Here is a 13,569-nt window from a genome sequence, read left to right as displayed (position 1 = left end):
AATGTCATAGGCTTCTACTGTTTATTATAAGACACGACTGACATCATGTTTGTACATGTGGAAAAAAATTTATTACAATAATTTTCCGAGATTACCATTAATAAATATTTATGTTTACATTTCAGTGAAATGTATGATTTATCACTTTCTACACAGGACATTACACAAAGTCAAGAATACACATTGTTTTAGTCTTTGTAATAAAGCTCGAATAAGTTGATCTAGAAAAAGGAGTCTTAAACAGCAGTTGATACAACCTATCCATGGAGTCGTAAGTTCAATAATGATTCGATTGTATATGGCAAGGAAAACAAGAAAAGTCAACATCTGGAAATCCTTGAAGCTCCCTTGACTGTTAAGATAGGCCGTTTTATTTAAAAACATTTCCATTGGCCTAAGGCACAGGAATACTAAAAGTTTATATCAATCATACATAACACATTTTAAACCCCATACGGTGATTTAAAGTTTTGAATTTAATAGTATACACTTAAGGTGCATTTGATATTTACACCTCTCATTGCATCTGAAATCTAGCACAAAAGAAATATCTCTAGCTGACAAAAACACAATTTGACCAATCCAGATCTGTACATTGTGCGTAGCCCAGGAACTGTTGCTCTAGAAATTAATCAACAATGTGTTGTCTGTCTGAAACATGATGGCGGGGGAGTTCTTTTCACTTCTATATTTTAAGCATTTTAGTCTAACCTCATCTGGGCAGATACATGTTTGCACAGTTGCAGCTTTTCTAGGCCTTTGGGGCTTTTGTCAATTAAAACTGCATCAAATTGCAAAGGAAGTTCATACAAATTTCAGTATAAAGTTCAAAGAAACTCAGGAATCAGTTTAAAGGGATAGTTTGAATCTTTTGAAGCAGGGTTGTATGAGGCACTGATCCATTGTCAGTGTATTACATACAGTAGATGTCCGCTGCCTCGATCAGTTAGTTTTTGTTTTTGTGTGACTTTGGTGTTTTAAACTGTGCCCAGCAAGCAATAGTCGTGATTTAAACGTACTGGCTATATTTAGCTCCGATTTAGTCTAGCTACATGTAACCCAAATCTAGCCGATTTAATTTTGAAATTGATTAAATGTAATTTTTGCCATTGCAGATGGCGTGCGGTATGATATTCAATCACGTATGGAGAGTCAACAGTAATTGAAATATGTTTATCTCCATTTTTTGGACATGGTCTCTACATAGCCGTATAATTGATGACGTCTACACTTTGGCTATGGTTAGACGTCTACCAAATTTTCACTGACAGCCCAAATTCAGCCGTGATTTAGCCTAGACATCAGGTCTTCATGTAGACGTTTTTTAAACCAAAAAATGCTTACTGGGTGAGTTCAGATTCACCAGAGTCACACAATAACACAAACATACAAACTGACTGTGGTAGCAGTAGACCAGCAGCTCCTGTGTTCAACAATGTTTTTGTCGTGGAGTCTGGTGACGTTGACGAGAGCACAGGCGGGGAACTGAAGCCATGAACTGTTTCTCCAAACTGGGGCCATGCTGACCGCCATCTACTGTAAGTACTACACCGACTTAAGATAAGTATCTTATACAGCCCCACTTCAAAAGACCATAACTATCCCTTTATGTATAAATCCCTTTGATTTCCAATCATTCTGGGAAGAACTGTGATGACAATTACACCTTGTGTTACTCAGACACATCTATAGATCGAATTTATAGCATCTAAGCTCTATATTTCTTTCATAATATTGTACTGTATTTTGTTTAATTATGATTTAAGGGTACTGACTGGGCCTAAAGAGTACAGTTCATGTTTTATTGCAGAGCGGGCATGGGTGGGTCTGTAGTAGTCCTCTAAGTTTTGACATACAGCTGCTCAATCAGTGTCAGCACAGTTAGAAAGCATCTGGCAGCATCTATACACACTATAGATGCATACTTTATCCTCTTAATACAAATGTGTGCCTGCCCTTAAGCACCTAAATGGTCCTGGACTGCTCTACACCTCACTCCTGGTGGACAGTACATTCATCCTCTAACCCGCATGGAAAGTGGGAGGGAGGATAGGAATGGTTTACAGTATGTGCCCTCTGCTACAGCACAAATAATACGCTCTGTACCCTTTGTGCAATGGTAACAGACTATGAAGAGGTCGGGGTACTAGTGAGCTTCTAGGAAGTGACCATCAGTTACAGTAATATACGATTTTGGTTAAAATCCCATTTTGACCTTACTTGAAAATGTAGGCTTCAAGTTTCAGAATTATTGAAGAAGTAGTGCCTGTTGAAGATTCCCTCTGTAGTTCAGTGGCTAGTTAATGCTACTTTATCGGAGCAAAAAAGAGCCAAACAGAAAGACCACCAAAACCCAAACAAGATGTTAGCAAATCAGAAGTACAGAAGGAGCAATAAGTGACTATATTGAATTCCAGCAGCATTTAAAGTGATTGTGTGTGCGTGTGTTGTGTGTGTATGTGTATGTATGTATGTGTGTATGTGTGTGTGTGTGTGTGTGTGTGTGTGTGTGTGTGTGTGTGTGTGCGAGGTGTTTGTGGGACTGTAAAGAAAAGTATGAGTCACAGTCAGGCCTCTCAGAGTAGAGAGTCATCTGTGCATCCTCCCTCCAGGCCGTAGCGGAACTCCTGCAGGTTGGAAACCCCGTAGAAATGGATGAACGCCGCCGCCACGACCAGAACATGGAAAATCTGATGAGAGTGGAACTAGAAGGAGAGAAAGAGATGTTTTTTTTGTCAGTTTCATTCATTATAATTTTCCTGTGTTTGATGAAACAAAAGAGATAACAGCTGTGTCTGAAACTGCTCCTATTGTTCACTAATTCTTTATTTCATATGGTGAAGAAAATACACACTCAGTCGTGTACTCCTGGAAGATTTTGGTCTGCTGTGAATGATGATGTCTTTTGGGCGCCAAAAAAAATATAATGTGCCACAAGCTGGCATTGAATTTCTGGTCACACTCAAAATCAGGTTGACTTATTTCTGATTAAAGTCCAAATTTTACAGATTTCAGACTGTATATCATAGAGTTAAACAGCGTGTAACATTTGAGAACTCTGGCTTTTTCATTAAATGAAGAAACAGTTTTGTAAAAACGTTTTCAGTTTTTAATATATATATCGTGATAAAAGATTTTGGCCATATCACCTATCCCTATACTTGAGTGGAAAAATTAAAAGCAATACTTAACCATTACTGCCTCATATCAGAAACATTCACATTTGTCATCCAAGTAGCAAAGGAGAAGCACTGCATTATGTTCATTACGTTAACATGTCTAAACATGGCATCTCCTCCATTATGGTAAATATGGTAAAATGTAATTATGAATCAATGTTCTTATTTTTATTGGTGGTGAAACTAAACTGTTTTGCACAACTAATCACCTGACTTCTAAGCACATCAAATACTCACCCAGATGTCACACTTTCCAGGAAAATAGCGCTCAGGGATCCTGGCTGCGTACAGACCAGCACCAGTGATATACATGGCACCCATCAGGTAGAACCAACCCATCTGGCCCACTGTGGTAGCCTTAACAAAGCCCTCCTCGATGGTGAAGTGCATGGTGGGGACAATGCCGCTTAACCCAAGACCCATGAACACACCTAAGAGAGGCATGGACTTCAGTTACTTTGCGTTATTTTGACGACATTATAGGGAAAAGTGCGCAATGTGTTCAACTGGTGAGCACCTGCTCTTGTAGGTCTGTGACGAGGTGTAGAAAACCGGTCCCACTGGGCCACTATGATGGCGGCGATGCCGAGGACACATACAATGGTGAGGTAGATAAGTCGAGGCTGAGGGGAACAATAGAACGAGTAGTACAGCCAGGGCACGAAGGAGCCCATGATCAGGAGGGCAATGCCCGAGTAGTCAAGCCTGAAGAGAGGGGGCGACACAGAGACAACAGCTGGGTGTTTGGCTGGAAGATCTGCTGGATGGTATATTTCTAAGTCTATTCCAATTGAATAATCACTGCTCGTTTAGACTGCACATGGACATTATAGCATAGAGAATAATAATTCAACCTAAATTAACTTAAGGCTGCTGTAGTCTACAGGAGTAAATGCACTTATCTAGCAACTTTATCCTCAGATCAGTACAAACTGCTTCACCATGCCACACAGATCAGTGTTTTTTATGTTAGATTTGACTGAACTTGGGACCATTCTGCCTTGAATAATGATGGTGGGTGTCTCCCTCCTGCCTACTACAAGGGCAGTGAGTCTAAAATAGGAGAACACTTTGACAGCTACAAATGATTTTGTTAAGACACACAAGACAATTATGTGAGAAGCAATGTCTGACAGAGGCCTTACTTGGAGAAGGTGCGAGACACTTTCTCAGAGTGGCAGTAGACGGTATGAAAAAGCCAGGAGAAACTGAGGCAGAGCACAGCTCCCAGGAAGAACATCCCGAACACCACTTTCTCTTGCAGAGGGGCCATAAAATACATGTTGGGCCGCAGCATGGTTAACGTGCCCAGACACAGGAATAAGATCAGCCCTGGGGGAGAAATGAGGCCAGTTTTACTTTCAGCCGACAAGAGAGGAGGCCAGAGCTATTCTGAGTTAACCGGTTAAAAATGGGTTAACAAAATAACATGTCAGGTTGTAAACAAACTTTGAATCTGCTGCTAACATATTATTTTCAACAATTTTAGGAATGTTGCATAAGGCGTTGTATTCTGACCTAACAGGTGAGTCCAGATGTTTCCTGTCTCAGTGTGAATTCTGAAGATGCTTCCAAAACAGGCCCGGAAGGAGGGCATAGGAGGCCGATGTCCATGCAGGAGGTAATCGTTGTCCTTTAGCCACTCTGGCAGGACGTGGAAAGGGATGACCCTCCAGCGCCCCTCCCACACCTGAAAAGAAAGAATAACTTTCACTCACCGACGCATACTTTTACAATCCCCAATTCCTCTTTGATAAAGCTTATAGCTAGGGCTGGCTCAGGCTTGCCTTGTACCAGCCCCTAGTTAAGGCCAAAACACGTCATTGACGCGAGTCAAGTGCCGCCTCCAACACACACAAAAAGCGCCGCGCTGCGGGGTGTCAACTGGATTTCTATTGCACACTCCAGTCCGCTAGGCTGGGAAGTACAAAATAGCGCTTTTTCAAGGGCAGCGAAGCTGGAAAAATAGCGTAAAGTGCCGCGGCGCGGCACATTGACGTTGATGTGGGTTTGTAAATAGAAAATAATGGGGGCGGCTGTTTTGACGCGCATTGTACGCCGCCGGTGTGTTTTGGCCTTTAGGCTGACTTAGGCCTCGTCTGCCGGAGGACCCCCTATAATACACCGGGCACCTTCTCTCCTTTTCTCTCTCTCTCGTGTCCTATTACTGCATCTTGCTAACTCGGCCATTCTGGATGTCACTAACTCGGCTTCTTCTCCGGAGCCTTTGTGCTCCACCGTCTCTCAGGTTAACTCTTATTGCAGCGGTGCCTGGATAGTGTGATGTGTGTGGTTGTGCTGCTGCCGTGGTCCTGCCAGATGCCTCCTGCTGCTGCTGCCATCATTAGTCATACTTCTACTGTTATTATACACATATGATTATTGTCACTAAGGTTGTGCTGATGGGCGATCGCCCATCGGCAACAGAAGGGTTGTTTCACGATGTCTTTTTTAAATGACGATGCAATTGCGAGGTGTGGGGGGGAGACAGAGCGTGTGTGGAGCATGCTGACGAGATCGAGGCTGAACGAGGCTGAGTGAGAGGAGACAGAGGGAGGCTGCTTAGTGAGAGAGCAGAGGGTGGGGGGAGGAGGGGGGGAGATCAACGCCTCCACCCGCTCGACACAAGGATACTCGGGCGTACTATAAGCGGAGCGGACTCCGCGAGGAATGTCTGCAGTCATTCAGGCTTTCATAGTCGAGCGCACATCCGCGTTGTAGTTTCCTGTAAAAATGTCAGTGAAAAATCTCCGCGATGTGAAAAATACATGCCGAGCAGTCACTGGTGCGCGGAGTGGAGTCCGCGCGGTCGTAAAATCTGAGCTTTGCGCGCACAGGGCTTGCGGACGTCCGCTTTGAGTCCACACGGACCTCCGCGGAATCCGTTCCGCGTATGTTCCGCCTGAGTATGTTCGGGCCTTAATGCGCATGTCGCGGAGCGGTGAACAAACCAAACAACACAATGTCAGGAGAAATTGAAAAGATATGCCGTCTATGTAAAGTCAACTTGCTAATTAAGGAGCCATTACATGTTCAAGAGTTTTATAAAGCTGCTCAAATGCCAAAGAGAGGCTATAAGTGAACGTTTCAGCGGCGACGAGTAATGACCCCCCCCCCGGCGATGACATCGTTCATCGGCGATTTCACTAGATGGCGATAGGACGATAGGATATTGACAAGATCGCCCAACTCTAATTGTCACATATGTATAATATCAGATATTAATATATACTTTCAACATATTGTACCACAGTAGCCAGAACTATAATTATAATATTATTACTTTCATTAATGTTGTTGTAAGGTATTAACATTACCATCTGTCCTGCATCTCTCTCTCTTTCTGTCTCATTGTGTCATACGGATTAGTTAATTTATCATGTTAATCTGTTCTGTACGACATCTATTGCACGTCTGTCCGTCCTGCAAGAGGGATCCCTCCTCAGTTGCTCTTCCTGAGGTTTCTACCATTTTTTTCCCCGTTAAAGGGTTTTTTTGGGGGAGTTTTTCCTTATCCGCTGTGAGGGTCCAAAGGACAGAGGGATGTCATATGCTGTGAAGCCCTGTGAGGCAAATTGTGATTTGTGATATTGGGCTTTATAAATAAAATTGACTGATTGATTGAATAAAGTTGGGATGCTGTGTAAAATGTAAAAACAGATTGCAATAATTTGCAAATCCTTTTTGACCTGTATTAAATTGACTACAGTCCAAAGACAAGATATCTAATGTTCAAACACGTTCCAAAAAAGTATGAACAGGAGCATGTTTATCACTGTGTTACATCGCCTTTTCTTTTATCAACACTCAGTAAGTGTTTGGGAATGGAAGACACTATTTGTTGAAGTTTTGAAAGAGAAATTCTTTCCCATATTGCTTGATATATGACTTCAGTTGCTCAGCAGCCTGGGGTCATATTTTGTGCTTCATAATGTGCCACACATTTTCTAAAAGAGAGGCAGGTCTGTGCTGCAGGCAGGCCAGTCTGGAATCAGCCCTCTTTTACTACGAAGCCACGCTGTTGTAACACGTGCACAATGTGTCTTATTGTCTTGCCGGAATAAGCAGGGTGGTCTGTAAAAAAGACGGCATTTGGATGGCAGCATATTGCTCCAAAACCTGTATATACCCTTCAGTATTCATGATGCTGAAACACATCAGGATACCATCACAGATACTGGCTTTTGAACTTTGTGCTGGTAACAACCTGGGTGGTCCTTTTCCTCTCTAGCCCGGAGGACATGACGTCCATGATTTCCAAAAACAGACCACAGCACACTTTTCCACTTTGCATCAGTTCAGCCTGAGCTCTGGCCCAGAGAAGTCAGTGGTGTTTCTGGAGGTTGTTGAAATATGACTTTCCCTTTGCATGGTAGAGTCTAAACTTGCATTTGTAGATGTAAGTCAAAAATGATTAGCAAATCATTGCATTCTGTGCGTTCCAACGTTTTTGGAATTGGGGTTGTACAATTACTATATGGCTCTTACACTGAAAGCCAACAAGGATGATGCAGAGATGAACTTTTTGCAACAGACAATTATTTTAAATATCTAGAGTTTAAGTGTTAATAATCTTAATTGAGATTTAAGTAAAATAGACAGTGTATTTGGTGTTATGAGTAGTTGTAAACGTTCTAAAATAACTTTGTATTCTCAAAGTCCTTCAGTAGCAGTAAAATCAACACCCTAAAATTGTATGTATAGGTACACTGCCTGGCCAAAAAAAAAGTCACCACCAAAAAAAAAGGTCATACACTCTAATATTTCGTTGGACCGCCTTTAGCTTTGATTACGGCACGCATTCACTGTGGCATTGTTTCGATAAGCTCCTGCAATGTCACAAGATTTATTTCCATCCAGTGTTGCATTAATTTTTCACCAAGATCTTGCACTGATGATGGTAGAGTCTGACCGCTGCGCAAAGCCTTCTCCAGCACATCCCAAAGATTCTCAATGGGGTTAAGGTCTGGACTCTGTGGTGGCCAATCCATGTGTGAAAATGATGTCTCATGCTCCCTGAACCAGTCTTTCACAATTTGAGCCCGATGAATCCTGGCATTGTCATCTTGGAATATGCCCGTGCCATCAGGGAAGAAAAAATCCATTGATGGAATAACCTGGTCATTCAGTATATTCAGGTAGTCAGCTGACCTCATTCTTTGAGCACATACTGTTGCTGAACCTAGACCTGACCAACTGCAGCAACCCCAGATCATAACACTGCCCCCACAGGCTTGTACAGTAGGCACTAGGCATGATGGGTGCATCACTTCATCTGCCTCTCTTCTTACCCTGATGCGCCCATCACTCTGGAACAGGGTAAATCTGGACTCATCAGACCACATGACCTTCTTCCATTGCTCCAGAGTCCAATCTTTATGCTCCCTAGCAAATTGAAGCCTTTTTTTCCGGTTAGCCTCACTGATTAGTGGTTTTCTTAAGGCTACACAGCTGTTCAGTCCCAATCCCTTGAGTTCCCTTCGCATTGTGCGTGTGGAAATGCTCTTACTTTCACTATTAAACATAGCCCTGAGTTCTACTGTTGTTTTTCTTCGATTTGATCTCACCAAACGTTTAAGTGATCGCCGATCACGATCATTGAGGATTTTTTTCCGGCCACATTTCTTCCTCGAAGACGATGGGTCCCCACTATCCTTCCAGTTTTTAATAATGCGTTGGACAGTTCTTAACCCAATTTTAGTAGTTTCTGCAATCTCCTTAGATGTTTTCTCTGCTTGATGCATGCCAATGATTTGACCCTTCTCAAACAGACTAACATCTTTTCCACGACCACGGGATGTGTCTTTCGACATGGTTGTTTAGGAAATGAGAAGCAACTCATTGCACCAGTTGGGGTTAAATAACTTGTTGCCAGCTGAAAGATAATCGCCCATGCAGTAATTATCCAATAGGAGGCTCGTACCTATTTGCTTAGTTAAATCCAGGTGGCGACTTTTTTTTTGGCCAGGCAGTGTACATGAATTGAGAAATGTCAGATTTATTGTAACTGACTTTGATCACTCTACATAGCCAGGTATGGCAGACAAAATCATGTTTCTTTTACAAGTGAAGGCAGCATCATCTCCATCTCCAACATACAGTTAGTTGGCGAGATCTTTTTGATCAAGGTTCTTCTCAATATCTAAATGTGTTGTGATGCTATTTAACTGACAAATACATTCTTTGTTGTGAGCTGACACTTGTCTCACATGGTGACTTGTGTGAGTCTTATACAACACACGACATGTCTGACATGAAATAATCAAAAAACAAGACAACAATAAAAACAACACATATGGCTCAGTTGAATTGCACTGCAGTCACAGGTTAATCCCTGTTTGTTGCTGTCCACCCAGATCTGCAACAGTATGTCTATTACCCTGCCTGCTAACCTACAGTATTCTACTACACCATGTATAAACTTTGAGGTGAACACGGTGTTGAATTTCAGCTCATTTTACATGGCTGATGCAATATTTATTGCAGGTGCCTACTTGTGTAATGTTATCAGATCATTCATTCTCCTTATTGCGTCACATTTCTTTATCAACCAACATTTACCAGTCACAATAACTTTTGTCAGATTGAGCTGAATCTGTTATTGAAAGAATCAGAAGTAACTGATATATTCATAATGACAGTACCTATATCAATACTTGTCATTGTTGAAAACTGTCTTCATTCTCTCACACTAAAGCAGATTGGATAACACGTGCTGACCTGTTCATACCAACCCCAAAGACATGTTTATTTAGGTCCCTGGCAGTTTAGCCAAATAATATCTGGATTTAGTACCTATACCAGTTGTGCATTAATTAATTCAAGAAGACATTTTTACCTTGTGTACAAACTCCTCCATCTTCTCCATGGCATGATGAGCCTGAAGTGGTAAGGTCAGGACCTCTCCCACCTCATCATCATCCTCTTCCTCGTCAGCAAGCATCGCAGCTCCCTTTAAAGAGATCACAAGGGCATACTGAAGCATCTGAGCCCTAAAAACTTCTCTGTGTATTCCTGTAAAACAGTCCTACCTCTGAATGGACGCCTTTAGATGCTGCCGCTCGCCCCCCTCCCTCCTCCAGCAGTGGCCCCAGCTCCATCAGCTCAACATCTGGGACACGGCAGTCCTCAGAGATCCGGCAGTCTGCATCACTTGCAGACCCGTTTCGGCCTGACATAGGGAGACTGCCTGATGACCCACTCACAGCCTCTGTGTTCTGCTTCAGAAGGTACACTTCAGTTTCCTCCTGAGCAACCAGAACCACAATCAGCTCTACTGGCTAAGTATGTTGACATACACAAGAAATTTGACTCCAGTTCTCTGGAGCTCTTAATATACTCTGCACTGCAGGGAGCAAATTTACAGGAAGATACAATAATAGGCATAGAGCTACGCAAAGACAATAAACCACAGAAAGATGAGTAAAAATGAACACAATCGCTATCATAAACAGGCAAAAAGTGGGAAAACGGTATATGCAGGTGAGACTGTTACTATGTTTGTGTATATACAAGGTTGTGTGCAAAATTACATGTCAGTACAAAAAAGCTGGAATCGGACTTGTATAGATAATAGGTAGATATGCATGATATGTATGTGGCTGATGTGTTATTGCCCACTAATTGAAAGAATGTAATCATTCCAAAAATAAAATTTCAGCAATTATTTCATCCAATAATGTGAAGCCTGTTTACAAACACTGCAGACATGAGATTTCACCTGAAAGTGGATCAGAACCCAAAGTATTTTTGAGGTCAGTTCTTCTAATGATTTTTCTAAAGCCTCTAAATGCTTGTCCATAGGGCCAGAATGTCTGGCATTAATTAGCCTAAATATTAAAAAATATATTTGTAATAAAATACAATAAAAACTCAGGGTTTCTGAGTTATACTATCACATACATGTTTACAATCGTTCAATATATTCTTTAATTTATCACTAATGAATGTGCTCTAACACAGCAATCAAAAAATAATCTTATCAGTATTTATTGGTATCAGCCAGAATAAACAGGTTGGTCCTGATATTACATATTTAAGCCCCACTAATGATACGCTAGTCAATACACACAGATGGTTTTATGTGCATATATTGAAGGATACAGTAAATGTACAGCACATACAGTCTGCATCGCCTCACATAAACAACAAAGAAAGGATATTATGCAATGTGTACACTGCAATATAGGATACAGTGCGGTGATTGAGTATTGCAGGGTTACTAAAGATCAATAACTAACATTTAAAGTGCTACACTGTCATCTAGCTGCTGATGTAAAATGGCTGGTGATTAATCTGGGTCTCATTTGAAATCTGTGTTTCATCGATCACAACAAGAGAACAAAGAGGCGGCTCAACTTACTTTGATCTATGTCACCATCCAAAATTACCGGTTGACAATTACAGTAGTGACAATACTTGAGATTATCAGCAAGGATACATATATTTGATAAAAGGCTGAGGCTGACAGCACCAACAAAATATTTTACCGAGTAACTGCTTAGCACAGCCAGCCAGACGGATGTTGATTAGCACAGCGTCAGACGGAACATGGAGTACAAAATGTAAACAACCACAAGATACCGATGGCTTAACATAAATCCATCGTGTTTCCACGGATGGGGACACTTCATAGCAAGCAGGTGAATTACAGTGTAAGTTAAAAGCACTGTACCGTTTATAAGTTAGCAGGTCACGGAGCGCTCATATATCAGCTTGCTAATGTTACCTTTAAGCTAGCGCTGAGCTGTCGCTAACGTTAACCAGTCGAGCAGGCGACACTGGTTTGTGGATAAACTTGCTAGCGGTGAGATAAAAGTCTTTACGACGACACCAACGTTTAACGCTATCTAGTAAGCATATTGTACCGACACCTGCTATGGCAATTTAATTAAATGGACATAAGTTACCTGACAAGGTAGCCTTCAAACCAGGAAGGTGAATTATTTATCAAAATGCGAAACACAATTCTTTCCGGAAGTGGAGCGCTCTTCCGTAAAGCTATCCTTTTTTCAAAATAAAAGCACCCATTCAAACGTAGAAAAACAAATATATTTACATATTTTGTTAAGCAAAAGCCTCCCATTGTTTACATTTACATGTCTTTCAAATGGGATTAAAAATAAATTAATGCAGAAATATAAAAAAATGTTTGTTTGTTTTCCAAAACGTATATTTCGAGGATATCAAATACATTTACTACAGTGAGTTTCGGGGAAAATTCTATCAATATCTATTTATGCTTTAAAGTATCTTGTATTAAAAATGTATATTATAATTGTATTAAAAAAATTAAACATTTTTTTCTATTGAGAAGGTATCTGAGACCACGTCAAAATGAAATCTATTTAAAACATTTCAGAGACTGGAAGCCAAGTATGACAATACCCTGTACTTCAAACCTATTTGAAATGCATTGAGGCCAGAAGCACTGTAGGTTTTAACTTTTTGATACAGTTACTAACAGTGAGATGGGCTAACACTTGGATATAATTCACAGTGAAAGTGGGGATCAACAAATGAGGAAATGAGAAAAACATACAGGCTTGGATAAAAGCCTCTGTTCTTGCAGCCTCTAGATACACCCCAGACACTGTCAGAACATATATGGTGACGATTATATTAAGTAAGGTCCATATACTCTGAACCTCTCACATACAAAACATAGGGTGGAATCACAGAAACGAATTTGCTCTGATGTTGTGTGTCTCAGAGAGTAAAAATGACTTAAAATACACACTTTATGTCAATGTTTTTAACTTTACACTCAAAGGAACATTTTTTTTTACATAAAAGAGCTAACCATAAATTACTGAACATATAAATATACCATTTCAGTAAGTCTGAAGTTTACATAATAGTTTATAGTCCTAATTAGGGTTGCAGCAGTATACTGGGGTGTGAAAATTGATGGTTATTATATGTGTACATTTGCATTTCTATGGTATTGGAAAAGAATATCACTTATATTTTAGTTATTTTCAAAAATATACATATTTACACATACTTGCATTAAAAAATGTTTTCAAAATTCTGTTATACTAATGAAGTGTTAGTTCAATCCCCCAAAAAACCTCCCTTAATTCCTTTAAGTGTCATTGTAACTGATAATAATGATAACAAATGTGTAATACTGTGTAAAAAAAGTGTGTAAAACTTCATATAGTGAAGCCATGATACTTCTTGAGAGGGTTATTGTACCGTGAAGATCTCATATCGTTGCAACCCTAGTTCTTATATATCAAACATTTCCTCAAGCTGGCAAACAGTTGGCAATTACAAAGTTTCCCCCTAACAACTCATTACATACTTAACTGCCTAATTACAGTTAGGTCCTTGTCAAAATGTCTGCTTTGAAAACAACATACACAAGGAAGTCAGTGAAACTCAA

At 40.6% G+C, this 13,569-nt stretch overlaps 1 protein-coding gene across 1 annotated transcript; it reads right to left on the bottom strand.

Moving 5' to 3' along the window:
- Nucleotides 1-48: 48 nt before the first annotated feature.
- adipor1a (adiponectin receptor 1a) lies at nucleotides 49-12,179 on the bottom strand. The gene is made up of 8 exons (XM_033625575.2): nucleotides 12,089-12,179; nucleotides 10,211-10,426; nucleotides 10,018-10,131; nucleotides 4,698-4,869; nucleotides 4,325-4,511; nucleotides 3,697-3,884; nucleotides 3,417-3,610; nucleotides 49-2,705 (listed from the first exon to the last, which is right to left on the bottom strand). The coding sequence occupies exons 2-8, from the start codon at nucleotides 10,355-10,357 to the stop codon at nucleotides 2,577-2,579; spliced, it is 1,131 nt and encodes a 376-aa protein (XP_033481466.1). The 5' UTR covers nucleotides 10,358-10,426; nucleotides 12,089-12,179; the 3' UTR covers nucleotides 49-2,576.
- Between the last annotated feature and the right edge of the window lie 1,390 nt (nucleotides 12,180-13,569).

Source organism: Epinephelus lanceolatus, chromosome 1, assembly GCF_041903045.1.
Source record: "Epinephelus lanceolatus isolate andai-2023 chromosome 1, ASM4190304v1, whole genome shotgun sequence".
NCBI lineage: Eukaryota > Metazoa > Chordata > Actinopteri > Perciformes > Serranidae > Epinephelus > Epinephelus lanceolatus.
Note: the sequence above shows the minus strand (reverse complement) of the source record. Positions and strands in the feature narration are given on the sequence as shown.

Coding starts and splice junctions, on each gene's coding strand:
- adipor1a (XM_033625575.2), bottom strand. CDS start 10,357: ATGTCAGGCCGAAACGGGTCTGCAAGTGATGCAGACTGCCGGATCTCT. Junction 4,512..4,697: donor CATCTGGACTCACCTGTTAG/GTCAGAATACAA, acceptor TTTCTCCCCCAG/GGCTGATCTTATTCCTGTGT. Junction 2,706..3,416: donor CTGGAAAGTGTGACATCTGG/GTGAGTATTTGA, acceptor CTCTCCTTCTAG/TTCCACTCTCATCAGATTTT.